At 47.0% G+C, this 25,480-nt stretch overlaps 1 protein-coding gene across 2 annotated transcripts in view; it reads right to left on the reverse strand.

Annotated features, from left to right (window-relative positions):
• Positions 1 to 25,480, reverse strand: part of MDGA2 (MAM domain containing glycosylphosphatidylinositol anchor 2) — a 631,704-nt gene that overhangs the window by 250,787 nt on the left and 355,437 nt on the right. The window contains exons 4-5 of one of the 2 annotated variants that reach the window (XM_075926142.1): positions 23,867 to 24,063; positions 15,291 to 15,423 (exon numbers count right to left, since the gene is read on the reverse strand). In XM_075926142.1, coding sequence (XP_075782257.1) covers positions 15,291 to 15,423; positions 23,867 to 24,063 — 330 coding nt within the window. Of the gene's footprint in view, positions 1 to 15,290; positions 15,424 to 23,854; positions 24,064 to 25,480 lie in introns of both variants that reach the window. The other variant, XM_075926141.1, reaches the window with a different exon arrangement.

Below are 25,480 nucleotides of genomic sequence, written 5' to 3' on the forward strand. Positions count from 1 at the left end.
GCTCTTGAATATCTCCAATGATGGAGATTCCATAACCTCCCTAGGCAATTTATTACATTACTTCTTGTCCTATCCTCAGAGGCCAGGGAGAACAATTCCCCCCTGCCCTGTGACACCCTTTTAGATACCCGAAAACAGCTCTTCTGGACCTTCTCCAATTTCTCCACATTTTTCTTGAAATGTGGTGCCCAGAACTGGACACAATACTCCAATAGAGGCCTAATCAGCGTAGAGCAGAGCAGAAGAATGGCTTCTCGTGTCTTGCTCATAACACACCTGTTAATGCCTCCCAGAATCATGTTTGCTTTTTTTGCAACAGCATCACACTGTTGACTCATATGTAGCTTGTGATCCACTATGACCCCTAGATCCCTTTCTGCAGTGCTGCTTCCCAGACAGTCGCTTCCCATTCTGTGTGTGTGACACCGATTGTTCCTTCCTAAGTGGAGGACTTTGCAGTTGTCCTTATTAAACTACATCCTATTTACCGCAGACCATTTCTCCAGTTTGTCCAGATCACTTTGAATTATGACTCTCTCCTCCAAAGCATTCACAACCCCTCCCAGCTTGGTAGCATCTGCAAACTTAATAATACAATTTTCAGTATCATTCTGAGCCATATTATGTATCAACATTCAAAAATTAGCCTTTCAAAACCATGTTTTCAATCTTAAAGTAGTTATACGCTCATCACAAAAGAGAACTTGAACAAGGTCTCAGTCGGGAATATCCTCTGAAAAGAGGCACATTCCAGTGACAGCCTGCAATGAATTGATTCCTCCAACATAAATTTTATTATGTATGTTACTAAAAGGTATTTTCCCAGATTATGCTATGTAGATAGCCTCCATGTTCACACAAAAGCGACGAGGAGTCCTGTGGCACCTTATAGACTAACTGGTTCCCTTTCACACAGGTTCCCTTTCTCATGAAAGATACTTTAAAAATCTAAGGCCTTTAAGGTCAAAAGAAAGAGCAGACAGTTGAAGAATGAAAGCAAAGACACGATAACACTACCCCAGTCATGTCTGCCAGCCATGTTTGGTCAATGGCCAGCTACTATCTATGGCAGGGCTACTTAACACATGTCCCTTGGCCCGTTTGTTTGCGGCCTGTGAGGCAGTTTGGGTTTACGTAGGGCTCAACACGCAGCTCGTGGGTGGGAACCATTGAACATGGCTTCCACTGGGAACACGCTCCACAACGGCGAGGCGTCTCCCAGGCAGGGTGAGCACTGAATGACGCCAGCGGACGGGTTGGCTGGAACAGACGGGGACAGGGTGTCGGCATTTCTAGCCACAGGGACGAAGTGCCGGGAGCGCTGAGGCATTGTGGGAAGTGCTGGGTGTGTATCCTTGTGAGCAGAACTTGAGAGGCGCTGACTGGCTCACACTGGCCATGTTTGGGTCTGGCGCCATGGCCAGGCAGCCCTGCCCCTGTCCCGCACGGAGCGACAGACTGCCGCGTGGGGACGCCAGCCCTGTGGGAATCCAGAACGAGTCTCCCGGGCACCTGTCCTTTTTTGCCTCTCATGTCCGGCCTGAATCACCCAGCTCCCCACCTGACTCGCCCCAGCTCCCCACCCAGCTCCCCACCTGGAGCACTGTGGTTTGGAAACTTTATTTTGGACGGAAAAATCACGCAAAGAAATGCACAACCTGGAGCGTCAAGCGAAACACTCAAACCACTGGTACACGATTTTCTTTTTAATAAGCATTAAAAATGGCAACAAGCGAGAGATAGAATCATAGAATCATAGAATAATAGGACTGGAAGGGACCTCAAGAGGTCATCGAGTCCAGCCCCCCGCCCTCAAGGCAGGACCAAGCTCCACCTACACCATCCCTGACAGATGTCTATCTAACCTGTTCTTAAATATCTCCAGAGAGGGAGATTCCACCACCTCCCTTGGCAATTTATTCCAATATTTGACCACCCTGACAGTTAGGAATTTTTTCCTAATGTCCAATCTAAACCTCCCCTGCTGCACTTTAAGCCCATTACTCCTTGTCCTGTCCTCAGAAACCAAGAGGAACAAATTTTCTCCTTCCCAGATGCTCGTTGGATAAACATGGGGCTTTCAACCCTGTTTGGGAGACGGAATTCGCTTTTGCAGAGATAAACGGAAAACCAAAGTGTCGTCTTTGTTGAAAACACATCGCTGCGTTAAAGAAACCAACCCTGCAATGGCACTGTGAATCGTGTCACCCTGAGTTCATAGACTTGTATCCGCCTGACAGCAATTTAAGAAAAACTAAGATACGTTCCTTACTGCCTGTCAGTGTGAAAGAAGTTATTTGCATATATTTGCATATTATATGCAACCACACTTAAATTGCGGCCCTCGGCATGTGCTGTGAGTATCATTGTGGCCCCCAGGGCTTCCAAAGTTGAGTAGCTCTGATGTACGGCATGATAGTTATTTTAAGCTGTCAAAAATCCCACTGGAAATCTCATATTCAAAGAAAACACAGGGAAATCAAACGGAAAAACTGCTCATTACAGTCCCACATTTAACATGCCTCATATTACAACCTACCTCATAATTTCAAGGTATAAACCCAGATTCTAAAGCAGTTTAGTTTCAACTAGAGATCAGCTCAAATTTGGGTAAAAAATCTCCCATCTGTGGTCAAACCCTCACTCAAAACACAAAGGGAACTCTTTCTTACAATTCTCAAAACAAGTTTGCGTAATGTCGTTTATTTGCTGTTTTCCTTTTTTATCTCCGTTATCTGCACCTGATTTGCTTTCTCTCTGGGCCATTAGCTATTTTACATGCAACTCTGCCACCCATCCTTGTCTTCATCTCCTCTCTAGTCTAAACAGTCCCTATTTTTTCACTCCTGTCATTACTTCCACTGAACAATTTCAGTTTGCTGCAGCTGAGGCTCTGATGGAAAAACCCTGGTTTGTACATGCGCACGCATAAACACACACACACACACGGCTCACATGGGGTACATCTAGACTACGGTGCTATTCCGGAATACGTCCGGTATCCCGAAATAGCGCTTTCTGCATCTTTACAGCACACCCGTTATTTCAAAATGCAATCGAAATAATAGGCGTGCTATTCTGACGTCCCGGTAAGCCTTGTTCCATGAGGATTAAAGGACTTGTCAGGAGCTATCCGCACAGCATCAAATTTTGAAATAGATTATCTCGAAATAAGCTCCGCAATATGCATAGCTCAAATTGTGTAGCTTCTTTCGAGCAAGTGTCGTAGTGTAGATCCACCCAAAGAGTCTACTTTTCACTTTTACAGTGACAGAATATTGGATACAGTGATTTTTTAAACATACTGAGGAACTTTGCTAACCAGAATGTGATGCTCTCATGAAAAAAGCGCAGTCCCTCATCACTGTGCACATGCTAAAATGCTTCAGAAGACGTAGACAATGCATGCATAGCTACTCAAAGCATTGGTAAAGGTTTCCAATGTAGGCCAAAACAGAGGCAGCAGGCAAGCCATCCAAGCGGATCCCAAAGCTTTGCTTTTAGCTTACAATTGTTTTCGGTCTCGAGCTGCAAGTCAGCCTTAAAGGAACACGGTCAGATAACTCAGCCTGAAATAGTCAGTGAAGTGGGACGTGTTTGCTACGTTTCTGGGCTCCAGCCTCCCCTCCCGATGAAGGTACCGCTTTAAACGGAGCAACTAGCTGCCCTCCGCTAGGGAAGATAAATAATTACAAAACAGCACCCAGCACACAGAACGCCATTGGCATGCATTTTCTTAACTGGGTGGCTAAAAAAAGCTTCCCGGAACCATATTTAATCACCTCAATGAAAATGACTCCACTTCCAAAAGTGCTGAGAACCTACCGAGCCATTCACGTTCACGTTCACGTTCACGTTCACGTTCACGGGATCTGTGGACTCCTAGCTCTCCTGGACATCAGCCCGTTTCCTGACGGAAGGGGATTAAATGTGAAGGTGGAACGCTAACTTCAGGCACCGCATTTTAAAGGTGTTGCTTTGTAGAAGATATTTTTTGGAAGGTGAGAGCACATTCCGCAAGGGGAAGTTTTTGCATATGGAATTAGGAATGCCACTAATCACAGAATCATAGAATACTAGGCCTGGAAGGGACCTCTAGAGGTCATCAAGTCCAGTCCCCTACCCTCATGGCAGGACCAAGCACTGTCTAGATCATCCCTGACAGATGTCTGTCCAACCTGCTCTTAAATATCTCCAGCGATGGAGATTCCACAACCTCCCTGGGCAATTTATTCCAGTATGTAACCACCCTGACAGGTAGAAACCTTTTCTCAAGACAGAACGTACCCCACACACCTGCTGGGGGTGGTGCACTGTTCCATGGAGTGGCACTTAGGGTACAGCTAGACTATGGGATTTTTTCGAAAGGAGATATGCAAATTTGGCGCTAATTTGCACATTTTCTGATCACTTTTTTGAAAGTGGGTTTTTCAAAAGTGAAAGTAATCTGGACGTATATTTTCCGGGGAGGAAAAAAAACCTTTTTCGAAAAAAAACCGCTCTTCCTAAAAAAAAGGAGGTTTCGGCAGTTTTTTGAAAAAGGGTTGTTTTCTGGAAAAACCCCTGCATCCAGACTACTTTCACTTTCAAAAAAACAGTGTTCAAAAAAGCGATGGGAAGATATGCAAATTAGCGCCGAATTTGCATATCTCCTTTCAGGAAAAAAAGCGGCGTCTAGACGTACCCTTAGGCCCGAGTGTTAGCTAAACAAGACTATCTCGTAGGAGGCGGGTCAAAGGAACAATTTGATTCTGGATGCAAAGTTGGGATCTTCCCTCTTCAGTTTCATTCTTGGGGATATCCCTGATACCTGGCGGTTACTTGGGAACAAGGCAGCGTGGTCCCAACGTGTAGCCTGCAATGTTAAAAAAAAAGAAATTCTGCAAAAATGGAAAAGCCTATCCCCACCAGTGAACTGCCTGGATTGGGAACATGGCCAAGCTGATATCTCGCACACAGCTAGTTCCCCAGAAAAGGAACGAGCCCACCACCATAAGAATAGCCAGGCGGGGTCAGACCAAAGGCGCGTCTAGCCCAGTGTCCTGTCTCTGACAGTGGCCAATGCCAGGTGCCCCTGAGCGAATGAATACAACAGGAAATCATTAAGTGATCCCTCCCCTGTCTGCCTTTCCCAGGGTCTGACAAACAGGCTAGGGACAGCATCCCCACCCTTCCTGGCTAATAGCCATTGATGGACCTATCTTCCAAGCATTTATCCAGTTCTTGTTTGAACTCTGTTAACGTCCTGGCCATCACAACATCCTCTGGCAAGGAGTTCCACCGGTTGACTGTGCATTGCAAGAAGTAATACTTCCTTTTGTGTGTTTTAAACCTTATTTTGTTTGGACTTTTAGGCTGTGTCTAGACTACATGCCTCTGTCGTCAGAGGCATGTAGATTAGACACATAGGCAAAGGCAAATGAAGCTGCGATTTAAATGATCGTGGCTTCATTTACATTTACATAGCTGCCGCGCTGAGCCGACAAACAGCTAATCAGCTGTTTGTCCGCTCAGCGCGCTAGTCTGGACGCTCCCCTGCCGACATCAAAGCCCTTTGTCGGCAGCCCTGTTATTCCTCGTGGGATGAGGTTTACCGGGGCTGCCGACAAAGGGCTTTGATGTCGGCAGGGGAGCGTCCAGACTAGCGCGTTGAGCGGACAAACAGCTGATCAGCTGTTTGTCGGCTCAGCGCGGCAGCCATGTAAATGTAAATGAAGCCACGATCATTTAAATCACGGCTTCATTTGCCTTTGCCAAAACAACAAATCTACATGGCTCCGTCGACGGAGCCATGTAGTTTAGACATACCCTTACAGGAAGAGCTCTACAGCAGAGAAGGGTCCTGTTTATGAACACAGACAATGGACTTCACTGGTACAAACTGGATCCTTCACAAAGGAGACAAGTTGCTAGGCTATGTAAAATAGTTTATTTGGCATAGGCAAAGAAATAAACATTAAAATAAACATGGCCGCCGCGCTGTGCCGACGATCAGCTGATCCGGCACAGCGGGGCAGTCTAGACGTGCCACGGTCCACAAGGGAAGCCTCTGTCGACTGCTCCAGTGTGCCTCGTGATTATATAAATCCCCACTTCTTTGCCTATGCCGAATAAACTATTTTCCATGGCTCTGTCGACGGAGCCATCTAGTCTAGACATAGCCTTAGTGTCTACTTGCCAGCGCTGGAATCTCTGGTCTTTGTTAACGTGACAGGGTGTCCCCACCCTGCACCTCCCTTACCACCATGCCAACCCTGGTTGGGGCACCGCGAGTAGGGCCACATGCATGCGCAGCGTGTTCGGCGTCCGCAGCTCAGCTGTAGGAGGGAGCCAGCTGGAGGAGCGTCAGGAAGGCAGGGCTGGACGGCGCGCATGCACGGAGGCTCAGGGAGCCGAAGATCAGCTGGGAGGGTGGAGCATAAGAGGCGCAGGTGCGGCATGAGGAGGGGAGGAGTCGGAGACAGGATGGGAGCTTTGGAACAGCCAGGGGGAAGCGATCTGAGGAAGGTACGGAGCAGAGGGACTGGTAGGGAAAGAGGAAGGGATGGGGAGAGGAAGAAGCCCAGGGCAGGGCAGCTTGGAGCCCGCAGGTGGCCAGTTTCATCAGGACGCCCCGCCAGCCGGACCAGACACTAGAAGGTCTGTGTTCTTAGGGCCCTGGGCTGGGGTCCGTGGGTGAGGGCGGGCCCGGATCCCCTTCTTCCCCGACGATTGCTGGAAGTCGCAGTAGGAGCGATGCTGCTTCAAAGCAGGGAACTGACAGACTTAAACTTTTCCAACTAAGATAAAATAGGACACTGGGACAGAACGATAGGGGTAGCGGGGGTGGGAACGAAAGGGCACTCGCCAGGTGAGCACACCTGGGATTGTTACAGTTAAATAAACTTTTACTTGTTTTCCAAGCAAACGTATCTCAGTGCTGTGCGTGATGAGGTGGAGTGGTGTGCGGGGTAACCGAAAAGACGGAGTGCCTGGCTTCTTTGGCAGCAGTCAATATGTAAATACTGAAATTGGGGAACTGGGGCTGGATACTCCAAGGGGATGCCCTGAGGCTGGAGTGTGTCTCCTGCCAACCTGGACCCAGTGGGCCCTGCACAGATCTAGACAGGACGACGTGAGCTGTCCGTGGCCGGTGGATAGGGTGACCAGAGAGCAAGTGTGAAAAATCAGGACAGGAACTGGAAGATAACAGGCGCTCAGAGGAGACAAAGTCCCAAATATCAGGGCTGTCCTTGTAAAACCAAGACAACTGGTCACCCTACAGACTGGGCAGGAGATCGTGAGTTGGCAGCACCTCAGAGCTGAGGAAAGCGTCGCTGTATGGGGCGTCTGCCCCCCACTGTCTGGAGAAGGGTTCAGTCCCGCAGCGGAGGCAGATACAGCCCATGAGGGCTCAGACGGGGCTGTATAAATAAGGGTTGCTAGATGGGAAGAGCAAGGGTCACTCACTCGTGCTCCAGTTGGGGAGCAGGAGAGGCCTGGCTGCCAGGGAAGCTGGAGGCTTCTTGACTGGGGAAAGGTAGGCCGAGCTGGGGAGCTCTGGCCAGGCAAACTCCCACGATGCAGGGCCTGAGGCCTCCCTTGCCAATGAGAAGCGGCCGTGTCGGGCTGCAGTTTGCCCCTGGGGCAGGGGCTAAATGGCGACTGGCTGTGGGTCACTGAGGCAAGGCGGGCAGAGGGGGCTGAGGGTTCCGGGAGAGGACCCCAGAGTGTGAAGGGCACCGTGGCAGGGCAGTACCTAGAGGGGAGAGCGCCATGGTTTGGGAGGGGCGCAGGACCTAATGTGAAGTGGCAGAACCAGTCCCGTGCGAACCAGGAACAGCGGGCAGGACTCCAGCCGGAAGGGGCGCTCCGGAACGGAAGAGCCAATTCCCAGAGTGGCCAGCAGGTGGCGCCGCGGCGGTGAATCACGCCGTTACAATACCCAACATGCTCTCTTCCTCTGGAGGTGGTTAGAATCCAACCTTCTCGTCAGAGCTGAGTCATGACCCCTGCAAGCTAACGAGGCCGATGTGGCTAATCCCCACCACGGTATTTTTCACGGGAACCTACAGCTCGGAGAAAGCTTTGTAGAATAAGGGCAAAACTTCCATCTATTTTGAAGTGAATCATATTAAAGCCCAAAAGGTGCAGCCTTTCAATATTTAAAATGGACTTGTTACCCTCTCAAGGCTGTTCAGATGCCGGATACCAGTGGAGCAATCCAAGAGCCACGTGGACTTATGGATACACAGCCTTGTTCTTCTCAAGTGATTCCCGTCATGCTCACAAGGGTTAGACAGCAGCCTGGGGACTAAGGGGTTAACACATGTAACCCAGGTGTCATGGCTCCTTCCCCACTTTGGCACAATAAATGCCGGAGTGAGGGCAGCAAAAGTACCCCAAAACCTTATCTACCAGGCTTTGGTATAAAACTTCCCCCCCAAATCTTAACAACCTAGATTTTGGGGATAAAAACTCCACTGCCACCACCCAAGTAATAATAAAGAAACCAGGGACAGACGACTTGGGAAATCTCACCCTTTAAAGTAAAACCAGGACACAAAAATGAACCAATATCAGGTTAATAAAAGAAAAGAGAAAGAACTTTTATTATTACCACAATATTCCTGTTGCAAGCACCATGACTAGATGGAAAAGTCACAAAGTAACACTCATGGTGGGGGAACCCAACCGTGGGCCTACAACTTAGTTACAAAAGAGAGCAAAAAGACATTTTTAAAAGTGCACAGACATCAGATCCCATTTCCCAAAGCATAAATCAATAAAACCTAATGGATATATCTCAACTTTACCCTTCTTACAGATAGTGAAGAGTCTATTCTTGGAGGGACTCAGACAGAATGTCTGACTCTCTCAGTAGCTGGAGAGAAACCGCTCAGGACAAAAGACGGAGAAACCAAAAAAATCCTTTGTCGCAGTTTGAAATTCCTATCTACGTTCCTATTGGCCAACTCTACCTGGATTAGGTATGTGATAACCCCTTAGTCTCCAGGCTGTTGGTTAACCCTCATGATCATAGCACCTTATAGGCCAACAGATGTATTGGAGCATAAGCTTTCATGGGAAAAGACCCACTTTGTCAGATGCATGTCCAGAGTAACACGGCTGCCCCGCTGATACCTGACCTCATGATCATGCCAGTTCCAAAGGAACAAGACCGTTGTGAAAGGAACTCACGCGTATCTCAGTGCAGACTCCTGCCTCTGAGCATTCAAAGGGTTACCAGTATTGAAAGTCACCCTCTCTGGCTCTGTAGATTAAGCAGCAAGTGATGCATTTTACTACGGTCTGTCGATTCGTGTTTAACACGGAGTACAATTAATGCTTAAAATTACATCCACTTCGTGTCTGGATAAGCAGAGGGAGCTGTGGCTGCAGGGTTGACAGGGTCAAGCAAGAACCCTTCCCTAGCCAGAGGATGGTCTAGGCTGAGCTGGGACGCTAGAGAGGCAGGCGGAGCTGGAGAGGAAAGATGCGTATGTGGGTGCTAAGCGACAGCCGTTACCACTGGGACTATTCGAAGTTGGTGAAAACGAACAGGAACGACAGTGACTCCAAAGTGATCCTCGGGGAAGTGGATCTGCAGGGTGTCACAGCTATAAGGGGCATTCCCCAGTGGCTCCTGGACGTCGTGGGATAGGACAATCAACCAGACTCATCAAGAAAACCTAAGAAGCGCAGCCGTGCTGAGTGCCAGAGAAGGAGACGGATCCTGAAGAACAGGGGCTTTGTCTCTACTAAGGATGTTAACTAGTAATTCATTTACGGGTTGATGGAATTTCCATCGACTACTTGACTAGTCGATAAGCACTTCCACATTCTGCCTTTGAAATGTGCAAGAGGGCCAATGGGAAGTCCCGTTGACTCCGGGGTCCACAAAGGCGCTTCTGCTTTGAAATGCGCAAGAGCCTCCACTTTGTGTACATTTCAAAGCTGGCATGCTGCACAGAGTCCAGGGTCAGGTGGGGAGTCCCCACCTGATCCTGGTCTCTGTGAGGCATTTCAAAGCAGCAAAGCCACTTGGAGGCGAGGATCAACTCGGGACTCCCCAGCTGACCTCAGGCAGGAGCTCTTGAGCATTTCAAAGCGGAAGCACCTTTGTGGAGTCTGGAGTCAGTGGGACTTCCCACTGGCCTTCTTGTAAATTTCAAAGGCGGAACACGGAAGGGCTTATTGACTAGTCGAGTAGTCGATGGAAATTCCATCAACTACTCAACTAGTAAGTGAATCGCTAGTTAACATCCTTAGTCCCTACCCCCTAATTCCTAATCCTTCGTAGACCCTATTCTACTATTCAACAGGGGATAAACACAGAATAACAGAGCTCCTCTACTCTGCCCCCGACACACCACCCCTGACGTACCTTCTGCCACCCTCTATGCCAGTGGACAGGCCAGCAGGTGTAGACTCCAGACCCCATGCACTGAGACATGCGTGAGCTCCTTTAAAAAGGGCATCATTCCTTGGAGAGCATTGGGGAAGAACTGGGACATGTATCCATAAGTCCACACAGCTCCTGGATTGCTACACTGACATCAGCCCTGCTGGTTATCAAGAGAGGCTTGAGCGGCACAAGAATCAGATCTCATAAGAATCCCCACCTGGGCCTAACAAGGCCACATCCTCGTGAAGTGCCTATCGGTTGACTCATCTAGTTGGTGCTCTTTCTGCTCCCTGGCCTTGGAAAGGAAGCGCCGTGCCCCTCGGGAGGAAAGCACGTTGCCAATTAGCACAGTGCATCACGTAGGGACTTTGGGCGGGGTGAAAGAGGCCCAGAAGTGACGCACGAGAGCTCTGTGTGGCCCTTTGCATGTGCCCAATGGGCTTGGACCAAATGTTCACCAGCACGGAAGAGGAGACCAGTGTCTTCTAGGCTGCTTGGCAAACCACAGCTGTTCAAGCGCCGCTCTTGAGGATAGCTCAGAGATTGGGGGCGGGGAGGATGATTCTGCAGGCCTTGCTCTTCTGAGGGGTCAAATGATCAATGGAGGGTGATGGTCATGGGAGGACCCAAATGGGAAAATGCTCCTGAAAGCCAGCCAGTGTGGTCGGACTGCTCCATGGAGGTGGAAGCCACCCACAGGCAGGCACGACTGCCGTATCTGGGCAAGCCCACAGAAAGCTACTTGGCCACACACGCTTCCATCAGCCCAGAGCAGCCTGCGGACGGTCACCACGTGTCCAGTGTGAGGATGCTGGACACCACACGGACCTGCTCACACCTGTGGCTTGTGGCTGCCCTCCCCACACTCTCCCAGCTCTCCGTCCAGTCTGCAAGGCGTTGGTACATCTTTCAACTGAAACCCACCAGGATGGGGAGGGCAGGTAGCAGCACTGACAAGAATGGGGCTTAGTATTTTGTTCTAAGAGGCAGCCTGGTGTAGTGGGTGGAGCCCATACACTGCCCAGCACAGTGAGTTTGGCTGGTTACCCTAAGCCAGACATTCTCAAGCTATTTACCATTGCGGGCTGCATTAGCAGCTGTCTATGTACTGTGGGATGCAGCTACACAATGTGTACGCTACCCCGATGGGCCTAGAGATATCGCGTGGGCCGCCGTGGGGTGCCCCGATTGGGCTGCGAGTGGCCCATGGGCCATAGGTTGAGAAGCACTGCTCTAGGCACTGTTCTGCACAACCAAAGCCCAGTGTGCTTGCTGCATGCCTCTTGTGCAATGATTTGCCGCGGTGCCGCCACCATGTTGCTTCCAGGATACGAGGCGTACAAGGTGGGGGAGGTAATGCCTTTTATGGGACCAAATCCTGCGAGTGGAAGGTACAAGCCTTCAAGCATCACAGAGCTCTTCTTCGGGTCTGGGGAAGGCAGCTCATGAGGCAGAGGGGTGCACGGGAATGTGGAGGGACGCAGGAGACAGCAGAAGTCGCTGGAAAGGACCTGGCACAGATAAGAGAAGGCTCGGCCCAAGTAGCCACATCCCTCAAGCCTTCCAATCAGGCTCCAGCTGGAGAAGCAGGTTTCAAGTGAGCTCAGCTTACCCAGGCAAAGACGGTGGGAAGGCTGCAGGAGAGAGGCCTCTATCTCCAGGAAGCCAGAGAGAAAGTTGAGTATGGGAGGGGACCACAGAGTACGTCAGGGTCACAGGCAGGAGCTTCTCCAACAGTTGTCCACATTGCAGGCCGACGGGAGGAAATGCTCCCATTGACCAACGGAAGGAAATGTTCCCATTGGCCGACGGAAGGAAAGGCTCCCATTGGCCGACGGGAGGAAATGCTCCCGTTGGCCGATGGAAGGAAATGCTCCCGTTGGCCGACGGAAGGAAATGCTCCCGTTGGCCGACAGGAGGAAATGCTCCCGTTGGCCGACGGGAGGAAATGCTCCCGTTGGCCGACGGGAGGAAATGCTCCCACTGGCCGACGGAAGGAAATGCTCCCATTGTCCGACAGGAGGAAATGCTCCCATTGACCGACGGGAGGAAATGCTCCCATTGGCCGACGGAAGGAAATGCTCCCATTGGCCGACGGAAGGAAATGCTCCCATTGGCCGATGGGAGGAAATCCTCCCATTGGCTTCCCTTACTCCTTGCAGAAGGAGGAGTACTGGATGCCGGCAGGAGCTGCCCTCAGCGTTCGATTTACGGGTCTACACTAGACCAGCTAAATCGAATGCTAGATCGACCTCCAGAGGATCGATCTTCCAGTAAGTATAGATATGCCCAGGGGTTTACATGAGTGCGCTGCCTTAGATCTCAGTGGAGAACTCCTGATTTACACCAGTCCAATTGAGCAGAATTGAGTCTTGAGTCTTTGGCATGGTACAGGTACCTACTTTCGCAGCCATCGGTCATATACAAATACGCTGATGGCCACACTTTGAAATCGAGCCATGGCTACAGAAAAAGAGAAAATGTGCAAATGTAAATAAATTTAGTAAGTCTTCCTAGATCCAGGCAGGATCCTTATTCCATCTTCAGCTGGCAGCTTCATTCATTCATTAACTCTTTTCAGTGCCCCCATCTCATATTTTATTCAAGCATAACCTAATTTGATCTCACTTGCAATCTTCAACATGTTTTAACGCTTGCTGACTAACAGTTATCCAGAGCTACCTGGAGTTATTAATTATCTACTCTTGACTTTGAACAGAGCTAACACAAGGGTTTTGCTGCTTGGCTTCCAACGTACAAACCATTTCTTGGAAATTATGTCATCAATGTTGATACAAAGCATTGAAGCTGGTCAGAAGTTGCTAAAGTTTGATCTGTGGGAAAAGTCTGATATTTTGAAATGTATTGTGACCAGAATGCAACTCAACCGGATCAGAGACTGTGATGCATCATGGGAGATGAAGTCCAGGCGGGAGGCCCTGGCAAAGAGGACAACAGGGAAATCATGTCTATGAGCTATAATTCCCATGGGGCAATTTGGCAGAAACTGACTGATATCTAAGGGTATGTCTACACTTGCCCCCTAGTTCGGACTAGGGAAGCAAATGAAGCATACCGAAGTTGCTAATGAAGTGCGGGATTTAAATATCCTGCGCTCGATTAGCAGATTCACGACCGGTTGCCATTTTAAAATGCTGGTCGCCCGATTTAACTTGCGGCATGTAGACAAGTCATTGCACGAGGAGTAACAGTTAATTCGAGGGAAGGGTTTTAAATCGGACTACTACGTCTACACGCAGCAAGTTAAATCGGGTGACCGCCATTTTAAAATGGCGACCGGCCGTGAATATGCTAATTGAGTGCAGGATATTTAAATCCCACGCTTCATTAGCAAATTCGATATACTTCATTTGCCTCCCGACTCCAAACTAGGGGGCAAGGGTAGACATATCCTAACTGACTTAATGCAAAAACAGTAAGTCCTGTGGCACATTAAAGACTAGCAATTTATATGGGCATAAATGTTTTGTGGGCTAGAGCCCAAGTGGGTGCACAAATAAAATGGTTAGTCTTTTGGGTGCCACGGAACTCCCTGTTGTTCTTGCCGAAATAGACAAACACGGCGACGCCTCTGAAACGCACCCAATACAAAATGTTTCCATTTGAACAAATCAAAATATTGCGATTCAGGTTCAACCTAATGCGAAATGAAATATTTAGTTTCCATTTTTCCAACAGAAAATCAAAACGTATTGGCAAAAGTCAAATTGTCTTTTGTTAAGAACATCCATTTGAAAGAGAAAAAAGCATTTTCTCGTGCCAAAGTTTTATAATGGAAGAATCCTGACTTGGTCTGTAGAGCATCTAGAGGGTTCTTATGAAATCTTCCACCCAAAATCTTTTGATAGGTTCAGCTGTGATCCTCTTAGCCTTGCTGAGTAATATCTTACTCTATAACTAGTAGCATTGACTGCATTGGGACTGACCCTAGGGTGAGATCCAACTTAACCCAGCCTATAGCCCGTTCTTTTCAACGTTGGATAAGGGCCAATTTATAAATTCTTTATAAAGGTGTGAAATGATTGATAGTTGTTTTAATAAATACTCTGTTGACTGTAACCGAGTTCAGCAGATCAACATATGGCTTATTACCACCTAAAGCACATTCTACTTCTGTGCTTGCACCACACACTCATGCCAGTAGCACACATATGTTCGTCATTTATTATCCCTTTCTACATAATGTATTAAGGACACTGGTACATGAAGTGTGGCTATTATTTGTATTTTTGAGGCCATCGCACACAAGACTATCTGGAATATTTTTGTATGTGTACTTCTCAAACAACTAGATAATAGAGAAATCCCCTAAATGTTTAGGGAAGGTCAGATCCTAATACAAATTCCACAGCCCATGAGCGGAATCAAAATCCTTGATCCAAACACACTGCAACTACAGGAGGTTTGGGATGTGTATCTACATTTTGTTGCTTATGACCATCACTTTTACAGAGATCATAACACAGGTTGAGACTGTGCATTGGCACATTGTGTAAATTAGGCATGTAAAATCCCATCTTAACAGTTAACTGTTTAAATGTGATGTTTAACTAGTTAACTGATTAAGCATGATCCTGTGGGCTGGGGTGGGGGTCACTCTAGCCCAGATAGGCTGGAGCGACCCCCCACCCAAGGTACAGTGGGCCTGTCCCGGCCGAGGCAGCCCCTATCCCATGGGGGATGCCAGCTCCTAGCTGCCGGCCTGCAAAGCTCTAGCTGACATCATGGTGGATCAGGCTGAACTGGAGCAGCCCCGTGCCCGCGGAGTCCCAGTTAACCGGTTACCCATTCATATCCCTCTTGTAAACTGTAGCATAATCCCATGGAAGCTATTGTATAAGTACCAGATCCCAATGGGCAAGCAGATAATTTCACACCATACCTGTTTTATTGGAGAGTCTGAAAGATACCATCTTGTCAGGGATGTTGCACACACTCCTCACGGAAGCAATGCAGCTGTAATTAGCATAGTCTTGAGGCCGAAGGTTCTTTAGTTTCAAGATCTTTGTTTCCCCCTGCACACATTAGAAAGGTAAGTTAGGACGAGATGAAGTTACAGGGACAGGCAGAGTATCACAGCTTTCTGAGACAGAATGCCAAGAGTATCGGACTGGGATGCTAATCAAGAACAGTGCCAAGTTGGAATCATCCAGAAAGAAAAGTTGATTTTAACCAACCCTTCAGCATACAAAAAGCGTTATGTAAAATACACTTAGGTTATGTCTAGGCGGCAGGGCATTCTGGAAGTATCCCGAAATAGCAATTCCGTGTCTTCAAACATGCCCGTTATTTTGAAATATATTTAGAAATAATGGACGTGCTATTCCGGTGTCCGTGTAACCTCCAGGGTTTGTTGGAATAGCACTTTATTTCAAAATTACCAAGAAATAAGCGACGCCATTTCCTTATAGACTAGGGATGTTAAGTATCGGTTAATCGAATAGTCGAGTAACCTTATGAATTCTTATTGGTTAGTCGACTATTCTATAGTCTCTGGGATTGAGGCCGGCCCCACTCCCAAGGAGCCTCCTGCCACTAAACACTGCTGCCTCTGTATCAGAGGCAACAGCTCGGGTGCCAGGCAGGAGCTGGTCCGCGGGGGGTACTAGTTTAAAAATCAACTCCCCTTGTGGACCTGTCGTCCTTCACTGCTGCCTCTGATACAGAGGCAGCAGTGTGGGGTGGCAGCAGCCTCTGTCCGGGGCCGGAGCTGCTGGACCTGGCACGAGCTGGACTTGAGCCAGGCTGCCTCCCTGTGTGGCTCCTAACACGCCTTAAATGCAGAGCCATAATAGGGGTAGGTCCCAGGCCCTGTGTGAGCCAGGATTGAGGCAGGCTTCTGGCTAGCCTACTAAAAAAAATATCGGCAAAGGGAGAGAAGCGAAATGTGTGTAATCTACAGCATTAACCTATCTGCTTTTGCTTATCGGTTAATCGACTACACTATTATAGACATGACCTAAAAGGTTAACTCCTCTCCCATACACTTAAACACATGAAAGGAAGTGCTTCTTTTGGCAGTAGCTTTGAAATCGCTGTGACTGACTGGGTATCGTTTCAGGTAGTGCATCCTGAGAAGAAAACCCGTGTAATGAAAAATCGTAAGCTACCGTAAAAGAGTTCTTGCTGTTCTCCTTTGAAAACCAGCTTCCTCGAGAATTTATTTTTAGACAGCAGTTATGCAAATGATGGTGCAAAGATCTGAACCAAGTGTTTAATAATGAAGCTCTTTTCGACAGGATCTAGAGGAAATTATAGCATCCAGACAGGAAAATTTCACATAAGACGCCACAAGAATTGGGCATAACAGAGAAACTGCAAACAGAAACATTTGAGAAAACATCCCTTAATGGAAAAAAAAATATCCAAAACCTTATATCATTGATAGAAAGACACAGGTGTTTGTGTTTCCCTGACAAAGTGATAACAGATGCCTTCAGGAAGAATTGCTAAATGCAAACACTCAGTTTTAGATCAAATACAAATAAAGACATCACGGGGAAAAACACAGAAATGAAAGCAAGGCAGATTGGGAGGAACAGATACGACAGAACCGTGTTTATAGTACATCACTGTCAGTTAACAGTGTGGCACAGAAATAGAAAATAACATAAAATAAAGCTGTATTTAAACATGCTTATGTAATTAGTGCCAGCATAGAAACACAAGGATTTTTTTTCAACCTCAACGTCTGCTCCTCAGACTCTCCCCAGTCAACAGACACATTTTCCAGTATTTATATCAGAGAAAGAGCGATGGCTTTGAGCAATCTTGGATAGCTCTCTGAAAATTTAGCCCAATGCACAAGGAAGAAAAGCAAACCAAAAATCAGGAACTATTGGGAAAGGAGTAGAAAATAAGACGGAAATATCATAATGCCACTAAAGAAATCCAGAGTACACCCACATCTCCCTGTGTCCAGTTCCGTTTGCCCATCTCTAAAGGATACAGAGCAGCCAACAGACATGCTGGACCCCTAAGCAAGGGGGGCGGGGCATGTTTGTGCTCCCTGAAGGGGCGGGGCCTCCGTCAGATGGGGTGGAGGAGCAGTCTGCACTGTCCAAGGTGCACTGCACCAGCCCTCTGCCAGCCCCGAGTGCTACCCAAAATGCACCACGTGTTGCTCCAGGAGAGTGATTTAAAGGACCCTAGGGGTCTGGCCGGGCTGCTCTTCTGGAGCAGCGAGTAACAGTGGTTGGGAGCCCCCGGCCCTTTTGAATCGCCAGGCCCAGGACAACTGCCCCCCTTTGCCTGCCCCCATTGGCGGGCTTGGATATAGAGGTGCCTGAAAAGGTTCACCGAAGGACAACCAAGATGATCAACGGAAATGGAAGACCCCAACACTAGGAGAGACTAAAACGATGAGGGCTGTTTGTCTTCGAAGAAACAGTGATTAAAGAGGAATATGACAGAGGGCTGTAAAATTATGAACAGTCTGGTAACAGTGACTAGAGAAGTGTTCAAAGAATACAAACACCAATGGTCACCCAATGAAATTAGTAAGTAGCATGTGTAATTCAATGATGAGCACACAATTTTAGACGCTAGGCACAACTAAACTTTCATGCGGCGCACAGTCAACCCGTGGAACTCCTTGCCAGAGGATGTTGTGAAGACCAGGATTTTAACGGGGTTCAAAAAAGAACTAGGTTAGGGCCATCAATACTTATCTGCCACGATGGGTAGGAATGGTGTCCCTAGCTTCTGTTTTTCAGAGGCAGGATATGGGTCACGGGGAGGGATCACTTGATGATTGCTTGTTCTGTTCACTCCCTCTGGGGCACCTGGTATTGACCACTGGTGGCAGATAGAACACTAGAACGGATGGACGTTTGGTCTGATCTACTACGGCCGTTGTTTCGTTTTTACCAATGTGTCCAGACTACAGGGTTTTGTCGATAAAAGTCCACTTTTGTCGACAAAACTATACCTGCGTCTACACTACCGCTGAGTTCTGTCGACATAACGTCGACAGAACTCAGCAGTTTTGTCGACGCTGGTAAACCTCATTTTACGAGGCATAACGCCTTCTGTCGACAGAGTTCTGTCGACAGAAGGTGTTATTGCATGTAAACTGTCCTTTGCGTCTACACTACCATGTCAACAAAGCAGCTTGCTTTGTCGACAGAACTGAATGTAGTGTAGACGCTCTTTCTCGACAGAAGCTTTGTCGACAGTATCTGTCGACAAAACTTCTGTCGACAAAAGCCTGTCGTCTAGATGTACCTTTCAATTGCCATGGCCAGTAAAATATAACAGGGTTCAGAAAGAATTAGTTCATGGAGCAGAGGTCCATCAATAGCTAACACAGATTAGGGATGCCACCGCATACTCAGGGTGACTCTAAATACCTTAGTACCAGAAGGCAGGAAGGGAAGATGGGCAGGATCTCACCCAAATAGCTCTGTTTTGTACACTCCCCCTCTAATATCATCCACTGTCAGAGAAAATCCAATAGACTAGTGGGACTATTGAGCTGACCCAATGTGGTACCCGTTCTTAAACTCAGAACGATGAGAAGGACAGTTCCTCCTTGGGTATGTCTAGACTGCATCCCTGGGTGTGTCTAAACTACATGGCTCCATCGATGGAACCATGTAGATTAGGCTGATCGGAAAAGGGAAATGAAGCCGCGATTTAAATTATCGCGGCTTCATTTAAATTTAAATGGCTGCCGGGCTGAGCCGACAAACAGCTGATCAGCTGTTTGTTGGCTCAGTGCGCTAGTCTGGATGCTCCCCTGCCGACCTGAAAGCCCTTTATCGACCTCCCCGTTATGCCTCGTAGGATGAGGTTTACCAGGGAGGTCGATAAAAGGCTTTCATGTCGACAGGGAAGCGTCCAGACTGCCCCGATCTGCCAACAAACAGCTGATCGGCAGAGTGGGGCAGCCATTTAAATTTAAATGAAGCCGCGATTATTTAAATCGTGGCTTCATTTCCCTTTGGCGAAGAAACAAATCTACATGGCTCCGTTGACGGAGCCATGTAGTTTAGACGTACCCTCTCTGTTGGCAGAGGAATGCAGATTAGGCAGGTCGACATTGCAAATGAGGCAGAGATTTAAATATCCCACGCCTAATTTGCATAAAAATGGAAAGTCGGCAAAATGTGGCGGCCATTTTTATGCAAATTACATGGGATATTTAAATCCCTGACTCATTTGCAATGTCGACCTGCCTAATCTGCATCCCTCTGCCGACAGAGGGATGCAGTCTAGACATACCCCTTGAGTTACTCAAGCAGAACTTTAACACAAGTAAATGGCAGGTCTGAAAAAAGCAGCCATGAACTAGCCTAGAAATGGAACCGGGCAAACACTGCCGAACGCTTATGTCAAGATTTTCACTCCGTTGTTAATAACATTGCAGCCCAGCGTATCGTTTCATCGAGACAAAATGGTTGCACAAACATCAAGTGCACGGGGTTAAATAGGAAGGATCTGAATGGATCTGTGGGCTGCAGTCAAAAATACCACACACAGGGAATAAGCAACACAAGATGGGAATGAAAGAATTGGTGGGCCTGGTTCCTTCAGGAAAGGGGTAGCCTTACAAGCAATCTTCCTTCCCAGTCCTGTAAACGTAGTGTAACACGCTTCACTACAATCATGGACGTCGTGCCAGTGAAGTCAAATGTGGAAGCTAAGCTCTTGCTGTATAAGTATTCACATGGTCGAGGGCTTTAAACTAGACGGTTCAAATGCACAAAATAGTAAGAACATACGAACACAAAAATGGCCATAATGGGTGAGACCAATGGTCCATGTAGCCCAGTGTCCTGTCTGCTGACAGTGCCCAACATCAGATGCCCCAGAGGGAGTGAACACAACAGGGACCCTCACGTGATCCCTCCCCTGTCACCCACCTCCAGACAAACAGAGGCTGGAGACACCATTCCTGGCTAATAGCCATTGACGGACCTAACCTCCATGAATCTATCTAGCTCTTTTTTGAACCCTGTTCAAGTCCTAGTCTTCATCACATCATCTGGCAAGGAGTTCCACAGGTCGACTGCGCTGAGTGAAGAAAAACTTACTTTTCTTTGTTTTCAACCTGTTGCCTAGAAATTTCATTTGGTGACCTCTAGTTCTTATATTGTGGGAATAAGTAAAATAACTTTTCCTTATTCACTTTTTCCACACCAGTCATGATTTGATTGACCTCTATCCTATCCCTGCTTAGCCTCCTCTTTTCTGAGCTGAAAAAGTCCCAGACTCTTTAATCTCTCCTCAGAGGGGACCCATTCCAAACTCCTCATCGTTTTCTGTTGCCCTTTTCTGAATTTTTTTCAGTGCCAAGATAGCTTTTTTGAGATGAGGCGACCACACCTATACGCAGTATTCAAGTACCATGGTTTTATAGAGAGGCAATAAGATATTTTCTGTCTTATTCTCTAGCCTTTTCTGAGACATCTGCACACCTATGTGAAGAAGATGGCGGTGATGGAATTTCAGAACTATTCAATCTCTTAGGTCAAAATCATGGACTCATGTAGAGTTGCACAAGTCAGGAACACATGATTTAATACCTTACAAGATTCTCAGTTCATTTTAGTTGATGTGTAGGCAACTGTGGCCCATAGATACTGTGAGTCTTGCAAGTTTAAGACTCAGCTGTTAACTCCTTGATGCTGTGGAGTAATCTCACAATTTGAATGTGGTTTATGTTCCATCAATTTCTATAATTTGTAAAAAAAAAAAAAAAAAGTAATTGTAGTTGATTTGTGTAATTAGTCTAATTATGTCTAATGATATAATTAGTGTAAATACAGAAAATGTAATCTTATAATTAAACTGCGCAATTACAGTATCTAATGATGATGATGAAGAAGAAAACCCTTAGGGGAAAAATTGTGCAGCAAGTTTACAGATCAAAAAAAAAAATCACTCTCTAAATTGCTTTAGTACAGCATATGAATGTATGCTTGGTCCCCCGGACCTCACCCAAGTTGCTGATGTAAGTAAGCCTTGTTAACAACCGAATTGCCGGGAATTCTGGTTAAAAAATCCAGAGCTAAATTTGAGTGGCAGGATTCCTGGAATACAGGTAAGGCAATTCTGTGGCATACGGTTTGCCATTTTTATTTAACAAAATAGAACAGTTAGTGCACACAGGAAATATGGATAAAACATTATGGGCCCGTCACCCCTTCTCTTTCCAGCTACAATAGAAAAGTTACAATATTTCACTATTTATTTTCCTTAAACTTCATTTGATTTGCACTGAGTCCAGCTTCAAAGCTATCAAGAAGGAAACGCTATCTCAAATTGAAATCCCCAAATATTTCTAGAGTCAGATCTCATCGGCCTTCACATCAGCTCCTGCTGTTTGCTACTGTGTCATCAGCGGAACCAGTTATGCAGGTAGGACTCAAACCTGTATCGCCTTTGGTCCTCTGGTGTATCGATTTTCATATGCATGCAGACCGATGCACTAATTCAACCTGACAACCAAGACGTGGAGCAAGCTTGTGGATAAACTTCTGCTGATCAACATGACAATCTGATTTCCTAATTGAACTCAGGCACATAGGTTCTTTGAAGAATGTTCATAATAACTTGGAAACCATATTTTTAAAAAAATGGAATCGAATTTAATGCAACATCTTTATAGCCTAACGAGAATATTTCAAACAAAAGAGACAATAGTAACGATTTCCATGTTGACGCATTATTAGCCAAGCAATCCTATTTCAAAGGGAGCCCTTCACTTTTAAAAAAACATCTAAAACCCTCCACACATCTGATCACTAGCAATTAAGCTAGAGTCCCAAACTGGCTCTACAGATAAGAACGGCCACACTGGGTCAGACGAAAGTCCATCTAGCCCAGTGTCCTGTCTGACAACAGTGGCCAATGCCAGATGCCAGAGGGAGTGAACAGAACAGGGAATCATCCAGTGATCCCTCCCCTGTCACCCATTTCCAGGCTCAGACAAACAGAGGCTAGGGACACCATTCCTACCCATCATGGCTAATAACCATTCATGGACCAGCTTCAAAGCTATCAAGAAGGAAATGCTATCTCCATTAATGTATCTAGTTATTTTTTGAACCCTGTTCAAGTCCTGGCCTTCACAACATCCTCTGGCAAGGAGTTCCACAGGTTGACTGGGCTTTGCATGAAAAATAAATACTTCCTTTTGTTTGGTTTAAATCTGCTACCCATTCATTTCGTTTGGTAACCTCCAATTCTTGTGTTATGGGAACAAGTAAATAACACGTATATAATAAGCTGATAAATTAAGTAACATAAATTGAACAACAGTAGCTTTTTAAGGATTTTCAGGACAGTTTTTTAATGAAAGTAGTTTCAGTCCAAAGTCTGGAACTGAAAGTTAAGTGCACAGAGGTAAGAGTCAGGCTCTCAGTTAAGGCTGTAGAGTAGACTCATTATTCTCTCTGTAAGAGCATATCTACACTAGGAAATTGTTTCCAAATAGTGAAATTCAACGTAATCCTGATTTTACAGAATCGAACTACCGTGTCCAAAATGAGTCCAAGGCAGGCTCTGTTCATGTGGACACGCTGCCTTGATGTAGAGCCCCAGGGAGCACTGGAGAATCATTCGTTCGAATGACTCTTGGGAGTCGTTATGTAGAAATAGCGGCACTGGAGTGTCCGCACCACCGCTGTTCCGAAATAATTATTTTAAAATGAGCGTTATTCCCCAAGAAAAGCAGGCAGGCAGATTTCAACCTAACCAGCCTGTTATTTTGAAATAACGGGCTTGGTAGGGTGGACCCTCCGTTTAGTAATTCAACCAAAGGGGGGTTATTTTGAAATAATTCCCTAGTGCCGACCAAAGTTAAGTGGCTTCAATGCCACTAGATGGAACAGCGAACCACTTGCAGAAGGTGTGTAGGTCACATAGGCACTTTCAAAATGTCCACTCTAGAAAGGAGCTTATGGGGGGGATGTGGGAGGGGGAGCAAGGGAATAGGTTCCCAAGTCCTGCTAGAATTAAATAAGAGTCTGTATCTAACTCCCCCAAGCTCTTAAAATAAAATGCCTCGGTAGAAATCCCAACCACATGCGGTACAGGGTGCCCCTTTAAAATCCGGGATTCTCTGGTCCGGCCACATTCGTAGTCCAGCATGACCTCGGATGTTCCAGGACCACAGAGTCCCAGTGCCCTGATGGGGATAGGGGCCCAGGAGCCTGTGCGGAGCTCATCTGGTCTGGGGAGGGACCAGGAGGTGGGAAGAGGGTGGAGCCCTGAAATGACCTCCCTTGGTCTGGAAAAATCCCTCATCCAGGACCAGTCAGGTCCCCAGGGTGCCAGGCCTGGGAGGTCCAACCTGTATTGCTATTGGATCAGTTTGTTGAGGGAAAAACCACAGATGGGAAGCCTGAAATGAAAAGAAGGGAATTGATTGTTAAAGAGTCAACATACTAGTGTGTACAGAAGGGTGAAAATATTATGAGGAAAAGAAAAATACTGTACCTTGATTCCTACCTGGGTAAAGAAGGGTTCATAGATTTCTACTCCTTTATCCGACCCTTGCAGTAATACCTCTTGGCCCCGTCGCCAGCTGTACCGGACCGGTGGATTGGAGTTCGCAACACACCTGAGAAACACTGTTCTCTCATAGTAAAACTGTTCCTTTGCTTCCCCAATGCTCTGGTGAACTGTCACTATCGGGTCATCTAAATCTGGAAATACAGAAAAAAAACACAAAAAGCACACCACTCATCACAAAATCCAAATTTATGGAGATCCTAAGATGTTTGCTACACACAAATAAGCTCCAAGGAAAACTGCACGCCTTCTTGGAAAACAACAAGCACGCAAGAGAATACGCATGATCCATTCTGAGAACTGTCCCTACTCTACAATCTGACAGAGTGGGTCTTTGCCCACAAAAGCTGATGCCCAAATAAATCTGTTCGTCTTTAAGAAGTCACCGGACTCCTCGTTTTTGGGGCAGATCCAAATTGCGAGGCTTGTCACAGTTCAGTGGATTGTCTTGGGGCGCAATGGAGTCCCGCCCCACCATCGGGGCTCCTACCTGTTCCCACAAGAGAAATAACACACAACGACTCCAAAACCATTCATGGCGATAAGCTTGAAGGAATGTTTAAATGAAACAATTTCATTCTCTCTTTCTTTCGGAATCTCACTTCCATAAAACGCTGTTGATCAAACCCCAGGAATAATTAGTCCAGCTGTTTTAATTTGCATTGTAAGAGAAGTTTGATGTTAGTTGGTGAGAATGTTTAATCTTTGCCTCTTACTGGATAACGAGAGTTTATTTGTGGGGTTTTCTAAGTAATAAAATAGAACATGTGGCAGGCAGACGTCTCTGTAGCTAGCTACACACCAGAACATCCTTCCGTGGCTTCAGACACCCTTGACTGTCAATTAAAATACAGGTCTCCTGCTTCTGTAATATCAATTTAAGCATCCGTGGAGCCCAAAACAGAGTTTCTCCTGGGTCAAGTACATCAAAGTGAGAAAGGCAGAGCGCTTGGAGCATGCCTGTAAATCGACTCACTTGGTTTAGAGCAGTGGTCCTCAACTTTTGGGGCGGGGCTGCACATGTGCCATACGCCCAGGGGCAGCACCACGCATGCACCCCGTGCCCAGGGCCGCACAAGCGCCGGGCGCCCAGGACTCGGGGCGCAAGAATGGCTCAGGCCAGTCCTGGTCACTAGGCAAGCGCACATAAATGCCCCGGCGGGCTCCATGGCACCCGCAGGTACCATGTTGGGAACCACTGGGTTAGAGATTAGGATTAGAGAAGCAGACAAAGGATTAAATTAGCTCAGCTAAAGAAACTATATTTGCATGAGGACTTGGTTGTTTTTGAGGTTCCGGAAGACCTCAAAATATTGTGTCTTCATTGGAAAAAAAAACCTGGACCTGAAAAGTCTTTGGTAATATAGGAGAGAAAGGTTTTTTTAGGGGGTGGGGGGACGAAGGAGGCCCCAATGTTCAGGGAAGCTTCTGACTTGTTTGAGTAACAAATAAAGATTGCGCAGGATCTAATCAGCATGCACATGTACTGTAGTTGTCTACTTACACTGAGTCACTGTATATCACAGTGCTGGCTTATCCATGCTCACTTAC

This window comes from Pelodiscus sinensis, chromosome 4, assembly GCF_049634645.1.
Source record: "Pelodiscus sinensis isolate JC-2024 chromosome 4, ASM4963464v1, whole genome shotgun sequence".
NCBI classification, from domain to species: domain Eukaryota; kingdom Metazoa; phylum Chordata; order Testudines; family Trionychidae; genus Pelodiscus; species Pelodiscus sinensis.